This window comes from Micromesistius poutassou (assembly GCF_964030765.1).
Source record: "Micromesistius poutassou genome assembly, chromosome: 18".
In the NCBI taxonomy this organism is placed as follows: Eukaryota; Metazoa; Chordata; class Actinopteri; order Gadiformes; family Gadidae; genus Micromesistius; species Micromesistius poutassou.
Window position 1 is genome coordinate 4,518,846 of NC_140288.1, and position 19,238 is coordinate 4,538,083.

At 47.6% G+C, this 19,238-nt stretch overlaps 1 protein-coding gene across 1 annotated transcript in view; it reads left to right on the forward strand.

Annotated features, from left to right (window-relative positions):
* The window catches only part of LOC311363303 (hamartin-like), a 34,812-nt gene that overhangs the window by 4,528 nt on the left and 11,046 nt on the right, over window positions 1–19,238 (forward strand). The window contains 17 exon segments of the mRNA XM_084483262.1: window positions 229–332; window positions 2,317–2,469; window positions 3,176–3,320; window positions 3,805–3,959; window positions 4,553–4,626; window positions 5,299–5,477; window positions 6,794–6,912; window positions 8,906–9,071; window positions 9,597–9,715; window positions 12,902–13,055; window positions 13,631–13,732; window positions 14,188–14,336; window positions 14,338–14,662; window positions 15,226–15,404; window positions 15,406–15,420; window positions 15,517–15,650; window positions 16,795–16,873. Coding sequence (XP_084339388.1) covers window positions 229–332; window positions 2,317–2,469; window positions 3,176–3,320; window positions 3,805–3,959; window positions 4,553–4,626; window positions 5,299–5,477; window positions 6,794–6,912; window positions 8,906–9,071; window positions 9,597–9,715; window positions 12,902–13,055; window positions 13,631–13,732; window positions 14,188–14,336; window positions 14,338–14,662; window positions 15,226–15,404; window positions 15,406–15,420; window positions 15,517–15,650; window positions 16,795–16,873 — 2,351 coding nt within the window.

Genomic DNA, 19,238 nt, shown 5'->3' on the forward strand with positions numbered 1-19,238 from the left:
CAAGCAGATGCTTTGATCCAAAGTGGCATTTTTTTTTGGAAACCTGTCGATCATTCATTTATGAGCGGGTATGGGAAATCGTGGTCCAGGGCTTTGACAGGTGCACACTGGGGATCAGATCTTTCCTACCATGGGGTGGATCACCTTAGCGACTACGACTACCATCCTGCCCCTAAGCCTCGAGTCTCGACCCTGCGGTGTGTGTGTGTGTGTGTGTGTGTCTTTCAGAGCGAGGGTCCATGCTGCTCAACGGATTGGTGGACTACTTCCTGGAGACGAACTCTGCCCAGGCCATGCACATCCTGTCCTCTGTGAGGGAGCCCCATGACAAGGTACGCCCGCCTCACACCGGAACACTCTGGAACACTCTGGCACATTCTGGAACACTTTAGAACAGGGGTTTTCAATACTTGAGTTGGGAGCCATAAGTGGTTTGCACCAGTGGAACCAGTAGGTTGTGAGATGGCCATTATTAAAAGACGTATGCAAGCCTACATTCAAAGTCTGTTTCATTTGATCATTCCCGTGTTGGAAAGACTGAACAGGGAGTGAGTCAACAGTGTACTGATGAAAGGTGCGCATCGAGAAATGTTATTTATCAAACCTTTTTCGACGGGCTGACGATAATATGTTGCCTGTTTTACGGCACGCAATAATTGGTGGTGACGGGGCTACAAATCCCTCTGCGACTCACTACTATCTTCCCAGGATGAAAGGAAACGAGTGAACTCTTCAACCCGACCTCGTGTCCACATTGCTGAGCAATGCTCCTTTTTTTCCTCCTTGGAGCATAACCACTGGAAGCTATTCACTCACCGCCCGTGTTGGTTCAGTCCTGGTTCTTAACGCTGGCTTGGTGGGGGAACCGACTGTGGAACTCTGCATTAAATCCCCCCCCCCCACCACCAAGCTAGCTTTTAGAACCAAGATGGCCATGAGGTGAATAAGGCCCACACTGTGCATGGTTGCAACATTGTGCAACAATAGTGATTCAGTCTAGTGTGTAACACAATCAACCTTCCTGAACATCACTTCAGTGACGTTAATCACAGCGGGCAGCGCGGGCGGTGGATTTGAAAGGTCAATCCTCCTGGGCTTGAGCGGTTCCAGTCGGGTTTATTTGGGTGGACCTTTTTCATGGTTGCTGTCTCAGAGGGCTTCCCCCAAGTTGACAAGAGACATCCTGGCTTCGTTTCCTGACGCTGAATCCTCAAAATGTCAAGGACCGACTCCCAGGAACACAAACGGGAAATGGAAGATTTTTTCTCCTTTTTTTTTTCCCTTGCAGTTTTCAGACTGTTTTCGTTACTGTCAGGGTTTGGCCCAGCTGGGAAATTAATCTAATTTTGATCACGATTTCGATTTTAGAGTGAAACGATCACCAAACTAATATAATCGAGTTGAAATTATTACATTTTTTTATTCTTTTTATTTTTTATTTTTTTATATATATATTTTTTATAGAAATTGCAGAACAACTGGATTCATATCTGGACATTATTTTCTATTTGACCATTTTGTGTATTTTTTTAAGGGGAAATTCCAAAGTTCTAATTTACAAAGTGTTTTTTTTTTGGAGAGAAATTATGAATAAATCCATCATGTTTTGAAACTCAAAAATAATCAAGATTTCAATATTGACCAAAATAAATGTGATTATTATTTTTTCCATAATCGAGCAGCCCTAGGCCCAGCATTCAAGCCCCATTACGGTACCCCATGTATACTTATTTGGCAAATCCGCACACACTTTATTTCAAGCAGTAAGTAAGTGTGTACACACTTACTGTTAACAGCGATGTTAGGTTAAGTTATGGCAAACATAATGGTGTGTAGGGAATGCCAGCAAGGGGACACAGAGGTACAGAATTAGCCTAATTGCCTTACAGCAGTAAAACATAAACCTAGGTGCGTTCGAATCTGTCTCTGTCACTAATGCATGTAATCGGTAGCAACAGCGCCACCAGTGGAATATGGGAAGAATTGCGCCTGGTTTAAAAGATGCAGAGTAATAATTGTTTAAAATCAGGGGGGCATAAAATGAAATAAAGTAGGATGAAGAAATCAAATAACAATGAATCAATAAAAAAATATGACTTTCTCTAATAAATATGAAATGATCAGATTATATTCAGATTTATTGAAACGGTACCATGGCACACATAAAAGCATCCGTCCAAAACAAGAGCAATAACAATAGAATGATTATGAGTAGCGTCTTACAAATATCTTACGGCGTCATTCTTTCTTGCAAGGACATCTTTTTGAGTGTGAAGAAGTTGCTGATCGCACGACCCTCCTGTCTCCGTCTCTCAGCACCTCCTGGACAGGATGCACGAGTGCATGACCAGACAGACATGCCGGCTGCCCACCCTAACGCTGCTGGGCCATGTCGTTCGGAAGCAGCCCTCCTGGATCCACAAGATCACCCGCTACCCCCTGCTAGTGTCACTCATCAAATGTCTCAAGGTAGGAACCGCCCCTCGGTTAAAACGCGTTGGTTTATATCTCTAACAAGCCTCCTTACAACGCCTTGCTTAACATGTGTTTCTACACCGTACCAATATCAAGACAGATTACTTTGGGTTTTTGCTTTGTACTCCATACAAATTAGGGCTGAACGACAGTATAATTGCGATTATTTCGTCCAATATTGCGAACGCGATTCAGTATGCAAATATTTATTTTCAAAGTTCCTTTTGTTCTGTATTATTCACTAAACAAGCAGTAAATCATTCTATAGTATGACCAACACAACATTGGAAGCAGTCAACATGTGAAATGCTGTGTGTCGAGATGAATTGATTTGATATTATAACATCTTTGTTCAACTATTGAATTGTAAAAGAAAAATAAATACGAATCTTACTGACTAGTTTGTTTTTTTAACCGCAGCCTTTGTCAAATCGCGTTCTATTAATTCGATCTTCGAATTCTCAATTGTTAAAAGTTACAAAAGCAATTAGCGTTGGTATTGCGCCTATGCACTTAAAAATATAATAGTAAGGTAAGAGTTCTCCCCTTGGACCAGACCGCCCTAGGCTGTGGAACAGGCCCTTCTCTCAACATCTCATTAGAGGGCTCTGGTTAGTGGTGTTGTGTGTCTGGTACTTCCCCTGGTCCCTCATTCATTCACCTCCCTCCCTCCCCTCCCCTCCTCTTCTCCTCCTTCCAGACGGACACGGACGTGGTGGTGCTCATCACCGGCGTGCTGGTGCTCATCACCCTATTACCCATGATCCCTCAGGCCGGGAAGCAACACCTGGGGGACTTCTTTGACATCTTCGGACGCCTGGCCTCCTGGAACCAGAAGAACCCCGGTAGGCTCTTCTCTAATACCAGCGCTGAACACACGTTCGCTATCCTCCTCCTGGTTCTCACACCTCGTCGCTGATTCAATGTCCGGTTCTAACTTGAGGTGGCTGATTCCAATGCAGAAATACGTAGCAAATCACGTGTTGCTAATTCCAGTTCCCTTAACTTTTTGTCTGATTCTAATTCTAAATTCCAATTCTCAATCTTGTCTCTGATTCCGATTCTAAATTCCAATTCTCAATCATGTCTCTGATTCCAATTCTAAATCGCAATTCTCAATCATGTCTCTGATTCCAATTCCAAATTCCCAATTCTCAATCATGTCTCTGATTCCGATTCAAAATTCCCAATTCTCAATCACGTCTGATTCCCGGCCGCTGAGCCGTTGTAGACCCAGCAGTAAGCGGAGTGCAGAGATGAAAGTGAACGTGTCCTGAGCTCCTTGTGTCGCGCTTCCCTCTCTGCGTGTCCCCCCCCCCCCTCCGCTAGGCAACGTGTCGGAGGTGTACATGATCCACCTGCACGCCGGCGTCTACTCTCTGTTCCACCGGCTGTACGGCATGTACCCCTGCAACTTTGTCTCCTACCTGAGAGCCCACTACAGCATGAAGGAGAACATGGAGACCTTCGAAGAGGTCGTCAAGGTAACCCTGCTCTGTCGCGGTTACGTCGGTTGTACGCTATTTCATTTAGCACTGTTAAGTGACTGTAATTACACGTTTTGTAATGTCTTAACCTGCATATACGCCTGTGACTTCCGCTACTGTGTATTTGCATATATTTGTATCTACCTGTTTATTTTATATTCTATATTTTTTAATGCGTCTTTTAAAGGTGCCATGACACGCCACCAGGTGTGGTGTGATTAGCCGTTAACAAGCCGTTTTGGAAATCTGCCCCTTATGACATCATAAGGGGCGGAAAGTGGGCATGTCCACCTAGATGTGCGCTGTGATAGATCAGTCCACCGGCCTACCCGGTGGACCGTAGCAAACGTTGCTCATCTATCCATCACACGGTGGACACGCCCACCTGTGATGTCATAAGGGGCAGAGTTCCAAAACGGCTCGTAACGGCGAATCACACTCACACCCGGTGGCACGTCATGGCACCTTTTAGAAAGACTGTGCTCCATAGTCGACCCTCTATGTGGACCAATGGACGACTGAACCAGAAGTGAGTCGGTTTGAAGCAGTGTTTGTGAAGCCTCGCCCTGTCTCCTGTCCCTAACACCCAGCCCATGCTGGAGCACGTCCGTATCCACCCGGAGCTAGTGACCGGGACCAAGGACCACGAGCTGGACCCCACCAGGTGGGTCTGCACCGCCGCCGCACCGTTCAATACTGAATGACTTGACCGCCGTCTTATTGACCAACACTCCACCCTGCCGTATGCACACTGTGAATGCATCGATCGATAATACCCCTCTCTCTTTATTGCCACACTTGCTTAGATTGGCTAATAAATGCACGCACAAAAGGCCTTTTTTGGCGATCCATCACTTCGTATTGATCGTCTACCTATTCATCTTCCGTTCACGATTCAAGATTCGAGATTGTTTATTTGTCGTATGCACAACAATTATGGAAGCAGTCGCTGGCAATGAAGTTCCTGTCCTGTGTCTCAGGCTACTTCAACAGTGCAGTAAAATTAAAATAAAAACAAAATCGAAATGAATAAATAAACTACAGTACTGACCTGAGTAATTAGAATAAAATAAAAAAATATAATAACTAATGTATAAGTAGATTCACGATCACGTCGTTCACGATCCTCACGAGTCCCCGTGTACACACACATGTGGGTACTTTGTAAGTACACACATGTGGGTACTTTGTAAGTACACATGTGTGTACTTTGTAAGTACACACATGTGGGTACTTTGTAAATCCACACCGTCCTGTCAAACAAACCAATGAGCAAAAGTGTATTGGGGACCATGTGTCGCCAATCTACCCAATCCAGTCCTTTTTTCGCCCGCAGGTGGAAAAAGTTTGAGGTCCACGACATCGTGATCGAGTGTGCCAAAGTGTCCCTGGACCCCAAGGAGGCGTCGTGTGAGGAGGGCTACACCACCGTCCCAGAGAACTTCTACCCCCACCACCACCTCCGCTACCTGGACTGCACCGCCAGCCCCCACACAGACCTCCACAGTAGCTATGGTCAGAGGACCCGCTTTTATTTTATTTATTTATTTATTTATTTATTTTTATGATAATGAGCCGTCGTCTTATTTTTCATTTTTTTTTTTTTTTGGAATTTATTTTTAAATAGTTTTTTTAGTGTCAAACATTCCAACAGCATTTATCATAACTTCTGTGTGTGCTCATCATTGTTACATGAATAGCACGAATTTGAAACAGTCTCTCAAAAGCACACACGTACCGACACAATACACAATACAGTAAAGAAATCAAATCAAAGCAGAAATAACTATAAAACAGTTAGGGAGTAAGTCTGTTTCTTTGTGAAACGACTTTTGATCTGTGAAAAAAACATGAGGTGAATTGCTCTGATCTATGATTGACAAATGCTGACAAATGCTGTTATCTTTTCCCCGTCTTGTAAATGTCCATCGTGACGTCCATCCATTCATTCATTCATTTAGAGTTGGGCTCTTCTGCGAAAACCACTTTGTGGTTAAAGCCTTTTTAGCTGCAACCAGCAGAACGTTCAATAAGTGTTTGTCCACTGAGGACCGTCTGACAGGAACAACACACTGACGCTCTTTATGAGTCTCTATGAACAAGGCAGGGAAGACTGCAAAGAGAGATGACATGTAGAATGGGACCTTAGTGACTGGAACCAAATGTGGACGTCCATAAGGTGTATAGGTGGTAGTGTATGGTGTATATGGTTGTATGGTATATATGGTTGTATGGTGTATATGGTTGTTTGGTGTATATGGTTGTATGGTATATATGGTTGTATGGTGTATATGGTTGTTTGGTGTATATGGTTGTATGGTGTATATGGTTGTATGGTGTATATGGTTGTATGGTGTATATGGTTGTTTGGTGTATATGGTTGTATGGTGTATATGGTTGTTTGGCGTATATGGTTGTTTGGTGTATATGGTTGTATGGTGTATATGGTTGTATGGTGTATATGGTTGTATGGTGTATATGGTTGTATGGTGTATATGGTTGTATGGTGCATATGGTTGTTTGGTGCATATGCCTGAGCCATCGCAGCAGTGCAATTCCATGTAAAAGTTGGATATCAGGGGTAAGTGTAGGATGTACATGATCTCCTGTATGTTTGGTATAACAAGGGCTATCTAACTCTCTGGACAGATCTGTTATGTAATAAGAGATCTAAACTCAATAAATACAAAGTATTAAAAATTTATATGAATCAATAGAAGAACTGTTCCTTTTTTACCGCAGTGACCGGGCACTCAGCAGCATACTTGGTTCTGCCAAATCACTACGAATCTATTTCAACTTTTTAAATGTAGTTCTTGTCTCATCCGCAGGGAATTCCTCTTCCACACCTTTCTCCACCCCAAGACCGCCCCTGGCCCCGCCCCTGTCCCTGCCCCCGTTCTCAGGGTCCCAGTCCTCCTGTCGTAGCCCCCCGTCGGCCAGAAGACAGGTAAGACCGCCTCCCATGCCTGTGTTCCAGTCCATGTGTAGTCCCGTCACCACACCTGTGTTGTAGTCCAGTCAATACTCCAGTCACCATACCTGTGTTGTAGTCCAGTCCATACTCCAGTCACCATACCTGTGTTGTAGTCCAGTCACCATACCTGTGTTGTAGTCCACTCACCATACCTGTGTTGTAGTCCACTCACCATACCTGTGTTGTAGTCTGGTAACCATACCTGTGTTGTAGTCCCGTCACCATACCTGTACTGTAGTCCAAATACTGGTCTCCAGTTCAACAACACTTGTAATCCAGGTCTGATTGGTCGTCTTGATATGCCAGATCAGTTTTATCCAGATCAAGTCTCCAGAGACAGGCGTGTGTCGTTCAGCCGAGACATGGAGCCATATCTGGTTCACTGGTTCTATCAGTCCACACCCCTCTGGACTACAGAGGTGGAAGGAACGAATGCACTCAATGAGGTTTACCAAGACTTTAAGAGGACGATCTAGAGTACATCTCCTGTAATCATACAGTAGGGATGGAATACACTCACACAGACACGCTCAGTCAAAATAACACACATACACACAGTCAAGAGGAAACATGTACGCACGCACGCACACACACACACACACACACACACACACACACACACACACACACACACACACACACACACACACACACACACACACACACACACACACACACACACACACACACACACACACACTCAATCTTGATCTCGACTGGTTCTGCAGACTCCACAGGAGTCTGTCCAGGTGGTTTTGGTTGCCATGGCGACGCTGTGGTGTCTGTCTCTATTTCTGGGCGTGCTATCCACAAGGCCTGACCCCCGGGGGGGGGGGGGTGCGTCTGTGTGTCTGTTCTGCTTCTCTGACCCCCCCCCCCGCCGTAAAAATAGAAGTCCCCCTGTGGAGGAACACAAGAATAACAGACTGGATCGGATCAGTGGCAGCAGTAGTGATAGACTGTGATCCTAACAGGCGTCGTACACACGACGACGTTTGAGACTGCAGTGTGTTGACCTGGAGGTGCTTACAGGCACACGGGTTGTAACTCTTATGCACTTAACTTCTATTAATGTGCGTTAAAGATTCAGCTGCGCGGCGGTGATGTGTGCAGTATTGATTTGGTCTCGGGGGCCTTGCCTTTCGAAGACTTAAAAACAGCTCTGCTTGTAAGTCACACACAGAGGATAAAAGTGCTCAAAAAGAAAAGTGCTCAATTCCTAAAGCTTACCGTTCAGATTTTCTTTTGTCCCTTACCCGATACACAGTCGATTCCAAACAGGACTACGTGTGTCGGCTTCTGATCGATCTAGTTACGTTTTAGTCACTTGAATCCGTCATTCTTTAGTTTGTGGTACTGTAGATTGATTTAAGAGCTATTATGTAAGTATGATTTGTTGCCACCAGTCAGCTATAAGTCAGTGAGCTACTTGGTGATCTGTTTCTAGTGGACTGTGCTGGACTCTGTATGAGCCCACCCCCCCCTCCTTCCTTCCCTGATTGGTTCTGGGAAACTGTCCAATCCAAAGTAACAGTACAAAAACATATTGGCTTCGTCAAACTTGATTGGCGCCACACATCCTTTATATAAGCAGAGTTGCGGAACAATAGCCTGGCTATTGCCAGACTCAGGCTCAATTGTAGATTGCACGTTGGTCTGGGGAGGCTGCTGTCATTTTCTTCAGCACAAGAGGCGTGATCAACAGGGCGGAGTTAAATCGACTCTGTACGCAATTGGCTGCTTGCCGTCGCTTCCCTGTCGTCATGGTGTTAAACCGGCCAATAGCACGCCAGGGGGAGAAGCCAGCTTGGTGATTGGCTCCCACAAAAACCGATCGAAACTAGAAAGACATGTATTGCTCTACACCAGACTCCTTCTGCAGGGCGAACGCAAATCGCCGGCAGAATGGGCGGGGGCTACCCAGTCTAGGTGAACATGTCTCTGATCACATGACCCGCTGCTCCAGAACTCCAGCGGTGACCTGAACTCCTCGTGTGGCGGGAAGGACCCCCTGTGGAGCCCCGCCTCCCTGTGCGGCATGGCCACGCCCCCCTCCTCCAGGGGCATGTCGCCCAACCTGGAGCTGTCCAGTAGCGCCTCGCACCTCTCCACCCGCTTCTACTGTACATCAGGTCAGCCCGCGCACGCACGCACGCACACATAAACACACCCGCTTCTACTGTACATCAGGTCAGCCTGCGCACGCACACACACACACACACATAAACACACCCGCTTCTACTGTACATCAGGTCAGCCTGCACACGCACGCACGCACACATAAACACACCCGCTTCTACTGTACATCAGGTCAGCCTGCACACGCACGCACGCACACACACACACACACACACACACACACACACACACACACACACACACACATAAACACACACACTTCTACTGTACATCAGGTCAGCCTGCACAGCGCGCGCGCGCACGCACGCACGCACGCACACGCACACACACATCCTCACACACACACATCCTCACACACACCCACACACACACACACACACACACACCCACACACACACACTCACACACATCCTAACACACACATCCTAACACACACACACACACACACACACACACACACACACACACACACACACCCCGTTGGCCCTCTGATGCTGACGGTGTTTGTCCCCCTCCAGGCGGTAAGGGCACCCCCGCCTCCAGCACCCCGGCCACCTCCTCCCCCCCGCCCACCCTGTCCGACGACTACTCCCTCTCCCTCCCCACCAGCTCGGCCCAGTCCAGCCCTCCCCGCAAGGTAGGTCTCTACACACACACACACACACACACACACACACACACACACACACACACACACACTCACACACACACACACACACACTGATGTCACGTTTATGATGTCTTCGATCAATATATTCATCACATAATCGGCCGGTATGTTTTAATACAATTATACGATTGGTGATATTTCACAAAGCCGTAGTTTTAATCATAACTTTGTCGTATTTCTGGGTCATGACATCATCTCCCTGGGAAACAACCTAATGCAAAGTTGCTGAGTCATTGCCGTCATGACATCGTTGTATATCATGACTTGACCTGATGAAGTTGTATATCATTACAATTATGACGGCACTGCATATCATGACAGATATATTCCATAACTGTCACGACATACAACTTTGTTTAGTTTGTATATCATGAGTTATATATCACGATAGTATATATCAGGACTAGCATGATGTAGTTATGTATCATCACGACCGGTATATATCATGACAGTAGGGTATTATGACCGGTATATATCATGACAGTAGGGTATTATGACCGGTATATATCATGACAGTAGGGTATTATGACCGGTATATATCATGACAGTAGGGTATTATGACCGGTATATATCATGACAGTAGGGTATTATGACAGGTATATATCATGACAGTAGGGTATTATGACGGGTATATATCATGACAGTAGGGTATTATGACGGGTATATATCATGACAGTAGGGTATTATGACGGGTATATATCATGACAGTAGGGTATTATGACGGGTATATATCATGACAGTAGTGTATTATGACAGGTATATATCATTATTAATATATCATCATTAATATATCATCAGTTATGTATCATGACGGTTATATTTCATGACGGTTATATTTCATGATGGTTATATTTCATGACAGTTATATATCATGATGACAGTTATATATCATGACAGTTATATATCATGACAGTTATATATCATGACAGTTATATATCATGATGACAGTTATATATCATGACAGTTATATATCATGACGACCGTTATATTTCATGACAGTCATGTATCATGACAGTTATATATCATGACAGTTATATATCATGACGACCGTTATATTTCATGACAGTTATATATCATGACAGTTATATATCATGACAGTTATATATCATGACAGTTATATATCATGACGACCGTTATATATCATGACAGTTATATTTCATGACAGTTATATATCATGACAGTTATATATCATGACGACCGTTATATTTCATGACAGTCACGTATCATGCCACAGCTCAGCGGTGGCACGACGGACCAAACTCTGTGTCTGACTGTTGAGACGCAAGCAGCCCAACAGAAGGAGAAAAAGTTCATATTGGCGCCGAACAAAGGCGCGGTTGTGTTCGCCTCAGTCAACTGCCAGTGGAATTTCACAGTGGCACATCTGTCCCGGGGCCGCGGGGGGAACCACAGTGGAGCGGTTTGTCTCAACTGTTTTCCAGCTCAGACCCTTTCAGAATCACGACACGCAATAACCGCTGTGTCAATGTTGAGTAAAATTGCATTACGGCGATTTGTCCCGGGCGGCGTCGGGAGCTCCGGAGGTAGAGCAGGTTTCCCGGTTCGATCCCCGGCTCCTCCCCTCACCTCACCGCAGACGCCCTCACCTCAGCTGCTCCCGACCAGTGGGCGATGAATGGGTGAATGTGATGAACCTGTGACCCCGTCCAAAAACGACACAAAACGACAACGTCACCTGGGCCAATCGGGGACTGCGTCGTGGTTGATGACATACGATACAGCAGCGTTGACATTAGTAGAGAGTCAACGCAGCCTACGCATCAGTGCAGTGATGACAAACAGATTCCATACCGGCTATTAAAACAAGCACAAGGGAACGCCCCGGCAGAGTTTCACCGTCTCGTCGTTCTGAACGGCGTAGCATGATGGCCGTCAGTCAGGCACATGATCCGGACCGCTCCGTGACTCGTAGCCAAACAGGATGTGAGGTCACGCGGTCAGGATGTCCTCCGGGCTGCGAGCGTGAGGCTCTGGTTGCGCGGCCGCCCTGCGAGGGCCGCAGGTTAGATGCTATCTGCTCGTTCCACCATGTGCTGTTGTTTTTGTAGCCGGTAACCCGGATTACGTAATGACTCTGTTCTGCTTCGTTGAAAGCCGCGCTGGGAGGGATGGTGAACAAGAAGCATGACGTGAGGGAAAAGGCCAACATCAGCTGAGGGCCGGGTGCAGGATAAGTGCCGTGGCGTGGGATGAGTAATTCACTGATGAACGCAAGAGTCGTTAACCCGAGGACTCAAGCAGTGGTTAAGCGTAGTTCAGCTGCTCTGAGGAGCCAGCTGGGCTGGTCTTCTTCTGGTCACCCTGCTGGTTTACAATCTGCTTTCTTATGCATTTCTTTGTGCATTCATTTATTCTTTCTTTTCTCATGTGTCCGAAGGAGAATTGTTGTTGGTTTTGAATCTATTATTTATGATTGATCAGATTTTAGATTAGGATGTGGATTTATAGTATATCAACTATAGTATATTTATTATAGATTCAATATAATACCATATTTATTCTAAATCTGATAATGTTATTTACTATTATGTCATATAGACGTATTGTACTACAGACCAAGTACACTTAACTCTCAGATAGAGAGTCCTTTTTAAAGGACAAATAGTTCAGCACTTTAACATTGTGTTAGGTTATACCCTCCAGGCCTCTGCAGCCATACAAAGATTTTAACTTTTCTTTATTATTTCTCAATTTATTTTCATGTATGCTATCCGGTCTAATGTAAATCTTTCTCTTTCTATATATTTCTTTGCCTGTGATATCTCAGACGTGTAGTAAATAGTATTTCTTGCTGGCTGCCTGTCCTCCTCTTTTCAGTGTCTGCCTGCCTCTCTCGACCCAGTGCTTTTTAGTTAGTGCATTAACTTCATTTTCTACGGGTGATATACAAATCAAGTGTGTTATCACATTTACATTCAGGGCATTTATCCAAAGCGACTTACAATGAGTACATTTGTCATAAGGAGTGAAACAATATATCGCCGTTGGTACAGTAAAGACGTTCATAGAACCAAGTGCCAAGCACTAACAGTCACCAGGCTAAGGCCAGGCTGCAGATGCTCTCCCAGTCGGTCCCAAAACCTTCGGATTCATAACTTAATGATGACAAGGTGTGACCTTTGACCCCTGCAGGATCGTAGGAGCGGGGCAGAGGCGGCAAGGCAGGCCTTGGTGCGCCAGGACCACGTCAAGGACCCCGCCAAGGACCAGGAGAAGAGCGGAGGAGGAGGAGGAGGAGCAGGAGGAGGAGGAGGAGGAGGAGGAGGGGAGCTGGTCACCAACAGAGGTCGGCCATCTTCTCCTCGCTGTGCGGACTGCTTGTGTTTGGTCTAATCTCCCCTTGAGGATTTCACGTAGGAGCCCTCTCTAATGTGTGGTCCTGTGTAGCTCAACCACTAGAGCCCAGCGCTCACACTGCCCTGATCAGAGATGGATAGAAGCGCCCACAAAAGGCTACGAGGTGTTACGATCCCTCACGCCTGGCCTAATGCGACAAATTTGTCAGACTTCCCTTGACGGTGACCTTGACGGTATTATACCACCAGGTGTTAGCTGTGTGATGAGCCGTTACAAGCCGTCTAGGTTGGACACGCCCACTTGTGATGTCAGAAGAGGCCGATTTTCAAAACGGCTTGTAACGGCTCATCACGCTTCACAGCTGGTGGTGTGATAGTTCACCTCTAAAACGACTTACAGATTTTCATATGCAGTCGTTGAGCAGGTAGGGTGTTATAGTGCTCAATTGTGCCCGTGTGGACATTGGGGTGCATCCCATAAACCCTTGACCTTACCCTGCTGACCAACGGCTACCGCCCCGGGGTCGTTCTGGAAGTGTCTTGACGCTGCGCCGTCTCCGCTTAGACGCAGGAGCCGCGGAGAACATCTCCATGACGCTCACGGAGCTGTCGGTGTTCATGAAGAAGCAGGAACTGGACCTCCAGCTGCGGATGGAGAAGGAGGAGGGTGAGAGCGTGCCGTGTTCTTCGCCAGCGCGTTACGATGGAGCATGTTTGAAATGCACTCCCTCCTTTTATTATACATGAAATATTATACTATATTATGAATCTCATAATGGTTAGGACTTATGTTCAATTACATTTGATTACCAGGGGGGGGGGACTCCATAACAATACTTCTCCTCCTCTTCTTCCCTCTCCTCCTCCTCCCTCTCCTCCTTCTCCTCCTCCTCCTCTTCTTCCCTCTCCTCCCTCTCCTCCTCCTCTTCTTCCCTCTCCTCCTCCTCCTCTTCTTCCCTCTCCTCCTCCTCCTCCTCCTCCTCCTCCCTCTCCTTCCCTCTCCTCCTCTTCTTCCCACTCCTCCTCTTCTTCCCTCTCCTCCTCCTCCTCCTCCCTCTCCTCCTCCTCCTCCTCCTCCTCCTCCTCCTCCTCCTCCTCCTCCTCCCTCTCCTCCCCCCTCAGCCGCCATCTCCGAGGAGCTCCTGAAGCTGACGGAGGAGAAGCGCGACCCGCCGGGCCTGCGGGGCTTTGACTCGCCCTTCTACCACACCACCGAGACGCTGACCGGCCACCGGCCCCCCCTCAAGACCCCCCCGCCCGCCCACGCCCAGTCCCGGGGGCTCCTCCTCCGCCGCCGCCGCCGCCGCCGGCAATGACCCCCACCTCCTCCTCCGCACGGGGGTCTCCAGCCCCGACAAGGCGGAGACCACGGCCTGTACGGCTGGTCCCGGAGGAGGAGGAGGAGGTGGTGGTGGAGGAGGAGGTGGTGGAGGTGGCGGAGGAGGTGGAGGAGGTGGGGGGGAGCGCAGCTTGGAGCAGTCCTGGTCGTTCCCGTCCTGCTTCACCCCCATCGACCACCACCTCCACCGCAGCCCCTCGGCTCCGGTGGAGGAGGACGGGGGAGGTGGAGGAGGAGGAGGAGGTGGAGGAGGTGGAGGTAGGCCTGGGCGATGTGGCTGAAAGACGTATCACGATATGACTTGAGCATAGTGGTCGATATCGATAACTATTGATCATTTTGATGACCTAAAAAGACTAGGAATTACCATGCTGGATTTAAACACTTCTGTTTAACACTTAATATGACCGTCCACTAGCCTGGTCCTACCTGAGTCTCGTGCTTCATTTCATTTGCACAGAGAGTCTGAAACAGAGAGTCAGAGAGTTTGAAACTATTAGATCTGCCCAGTGCCACTCTGGATCTGCCATAACCAATCGCTGACGTTTGACTACGACTCAAACCAGCGCACAACCTCAACGTCAATGTTCTCAGCCACTCCCCTCTGTTTGCTGATTGGACGAATGAATGAATGAACGACGAATGAATGACGAATGTGAATGTGTGCGTGAACGAGTGAACGTCAGTCAACACTGTAAAGCGCTGTGGATAAAAGCGCTTTATAAATATATAAATGAGGACCGTTTACATTGAACACGTTTTACATCGACATCGATCAAAACGTCTATCACGATACGATCATTGATTGCTTTATCGCCCAGGCCTAGGTGGAGGAGGAGGTGGTGGAGGAGGAGGAGGCTCCAAGTTCTCGGGCATGTTCTCGCCCAGCCGTCGCAGCGCGGCCCCGGGGGGGTGGGCGTCCTACGAGCCGCTCTTCGACCTGGCGCTGCCCCGCGCCGCCACGCTCTTCGTGGGCCGCCGGACGTCAGAGGCACTGCAGGCGGACGGCGGGGGGGGCCACCGCCGCCGCCGCCCGCCGCCACCGCCGCCGCTCCCAGCTGGAGGATGGCTTCCAGGACGGGCAGGAGGAGGAGGAGGGGGAGGAGGAGGAGGAGGTGGGGGAGGAGGAGGAGGGGGAGGAGGAGGAGGAGGAGGAGGAGGAGGAGGCGGTGGCCGCGTCGCCCCTGGAGGTGCTGGATCGCCTCGTGCAGCAGGGGAGCGACGCCCACGATAAGGTGCTCAGGAGGTGAGGAGGAGGAGGGGGAGGAGGGGGAGGAGGAGGAGGAGGGGGAGGAGGAGGCCTGAACAGAGCCTGTGGGGAGGAGGGGGTGTTTGACTTAAAGCCGTTTCTCAATTCACGTTCTCGTGTGTTCTCGTGTGCTTGCGTTCTCGATAAACGTCATCAGTGGTAGCCCAAGCACTGTTCCAATTCAAAGTACGCGAGTATGCGAGTACTGTCGTAAAACGAAGTGTTCTCGATGCGTTCTCGATGAGGCCGTTCTACCGAGGATGCATCGGAGGTGACTCGTGTGGACTTGGGACCGTTAAATATCCCAGAATGCATCATCGAGTCCGCTGCTGTTCCAATTGCAGGTGCGTTCTCGGAAGTCTGTACTTGAAAGTCCGGACTTGCCAAGTACGTACTTCCAAGTCTGCGAGTACGTAGTCCGCGTACTTGGTATTGAGAAACGGCCTTAGTGATCGACCGATATATCGGCCGGCGGATATTTGCGTTTTTTTTACGTGTATCGGGCGATTCGCCTACAAATATCTGCTCAGGAAAATCTGTATCGGTGTATCGGTCATCGGCTAAAGCTGATCGGTATCGGCCGTAAAAAAAATCCATATGGGTCGGTCCCTGCGGTGGAGGATTCTTCGTAGCACTTGGTTATGAAACGGATCGTTGTTGGTCTTGAAGACGTCTCTCTACCGTTCACGTTTGAAGGGAGTTAGAGTTAAGGTTAGGGTGAGTTAAAGTTAAAGTCGGCGTTGTCTTCGTTGGTGTTGGTGTTACATGCTGTGATGTTGGCCGTTACAGCGATGGGTAGCAAAGTGCTTCCATTTGAAAGCTGATATTTTAACCTCAGCTTGTAAAATGTTGCGTCTAGAGGACGAGGAGGGAGCGGTGGAGACAGAAATACAACAACAACAAAACCGCATCAAGGATAAAGAGATGTACTGAATTTAGTCACTGGCTGGTTGTTACATTTTTACTTTCTATCGCTCTCCATCCATTCTCTCTCTCTCTCTCTCTCTCTCTCTCTCTCTCTCTCTCTCTCTCTCTCTGTCTCTGTCTCTGTCTGTCTCTCTCTCTCTCTCTCCTATCTTATCTGTCTCTGTGTCTCTCTCTCTCTCTCTCTCTCTCTCTCTCTCTCTCCTCTCTCTCACAGATTGCCTCTGCCAAGCAAGTCAGCTGATTGGACTCACTTCGAGGTAAAACATCTCTTCCTCTCTCTCCCTCTCTGTGTCTCTTTGTGTGTGTGTCTCTCTCTCTCTCTCTCTCTCTCTCTCTGTCTCTTTGTGCGTCTCTCTCCTCTCTCTCTCTCCTCTCTCTCTCTCTCTCTCTCTCTCTCTCTCTCTCTCTCTCTCCCTCTCTCTCTGTCTCTTTGTCTCGCTCTCTCTCTCTCTAGCTCAGTCTGTGTCTCTTTGTGTGTGTCTCTCTCTCTCTCCCTCTGTGTGTGTGTCTCTTTGTGTCTCTCTTTCTCTCTCTCTCTCCCTCTCTCTCTGTCTCTTTGGTCTCTCTCTCTCTCTCTCTCTCTCTCTCTCTCTCTCTCTCTCTCCTCTCTCTCTCTCTCTCTCTCTCTCTCTCTCTCTCTCTCTCTAGCTCAGTCTGTGTCTCTCGCTCTAGAACGGTGAACACAGCTCAGCTCAGTGGGAAAACAACCGCACGCTGACCCGGCGGTTTGCGTCTCTGTTGTTTTTGTTTGTTTGTGTGTTTTTTAACGTGTGCGTGCGACTCCTAGGGCCGTGCCAGTCCCTGATTGGTTATAGAGTCTGCTCCGTCGGTAGAACCGCGGCCAAATCATTTGACTGCGACGGTAATTCAATATGATGAACGTGGCTTGAGTCACATTCCTTGTTAATTGGTTACAGTAAGTTTTCCAACACCCAAACGTTTCAGTTGGAACCGCTTACAACCCGCTGCTTAAAGCGCAAGTCACCGCCGAAAGGATTTAGCCCGGTTTAATTAAATAAAGACCCCGGGCGAAGTATTGACGTTGTGGATGTGGAGATGTGAATCAGCCCTGATTATTGTTTCACCCGCCCCCCCGCCCACGATGTCCGGGCGGCCACTGACGTCCATTCCGTTACAAACCAGTGATAAGCAGCCTGCATGCATTTAAATCGACGTGCTTATTTGTAAGAAATCCAAATGGAAATATATCTTTTGAATCCCCTTTTTAATTGAGAAAAACTCATTAGCATTTTTTTGGGGGGTATTTTGGACGTTAATAATCGTTGAATCAACCGCGAAAACAGTCAATGGCAATCAAAAAGCCACGCAAGAAAGGGAAATCTTGCAGTCTTGCAAATCAGTCACTAAGCCATCTGCCTCGAAAGCATCCAACCCCTGATCAACCAGAATTCAAATGACTCTGCCTGCTTCAGGCTCGGAACTTTAACTTTTCTCCTGTGGAAACTTCTAGCGTAAGACGGGTTTGTCAGCGGAGAAACAGAGTGTGCCCTGAACCTTTATTGAGCTGGCATTTCCCAACACCCCAACACAGGGTTGTGCACCTAGGGTTGCCTCATCCTGCCTCTCTCTCTGTGTCCGTCTCTCTCTTGCGTTCCATCCTTTTCTTTCTGTCTCTCTCTCTCGCTCTCTTTCTCTTTCTCTCTCTCTTTCTTTCTTTCTTTCTTTCTTTCTTTCTTTCTTTCTTTCTTTCTTTCTTTATCTCTCTCGGTTTCTTTCTTTCACTCTCTCGCTCTCTCTCTCCCTCTCTCTCTCTCTCTCTCTCTCTCTCTACCCTTATCTCCCTCAAAAAGCCTTACTTTCTGTCTGTCTCTACTGTCTGTCAGTCTGTCTGTCTGTCTCTACTGTCTGTCTGTCTGTCTGTCTGTCCGTCGGCCCGTTCCTTCATCCCTCCTGTCAGTCCCGTCCCGTCTCACAACTTTTCTATTTTCCACAAGTGAACAAAAGTTCCTCGTTGGCTGGGCGCCAACGACGAGACGGCTGCTTTTTCTAATCTAAGAGAATTAGCCGTTCCTATTAATACCCCCTCCGCTCTATTTATACCCCCTCCCTCCCTCCCTCCTTATGACGCCCAGTCACCGAGTGCTGTACTCCTAGCTCGACTGTCCTCTACGCTCCCTCCTCTCCTCCTCATCATCATCATCATCATCATCATCATCATCATCATCAGCAGCCTCATCATCATTACCCCCCCACACACACACTCATTTATTTATTTATTGAACCTTTATTTATCCAGGTGAGTCCCATTGAGACCTTCAGCCTCTTCTTCAAGGGAGCCCTGACATACAGACATAAAGATATTGCACACAAAAAAACACGATGAATCACAGAAACTGATCACGTAGACATACAAAAATACGACAAAAATACATACAAAACATAGAATCGGAGCACGTGGACATTGCGCAGAATTTGACGCAACACAAAAAAACAGAGCACAGGAAAGACAGGTTCAACAACACATACTTAACACTGGGAAGAGTAGATTACAAGAAACAGGCAAGACAAAGTAAGACAGATAATAAGTAAGACGCATGAAAAACACACTGCCACACACTGCAAAGGTTTGTTTAGTGAAAGCATTTACAACCGTCGGATCTAAAGTGTTTGAGTCCTCCCCATCACGACGATGGTCGT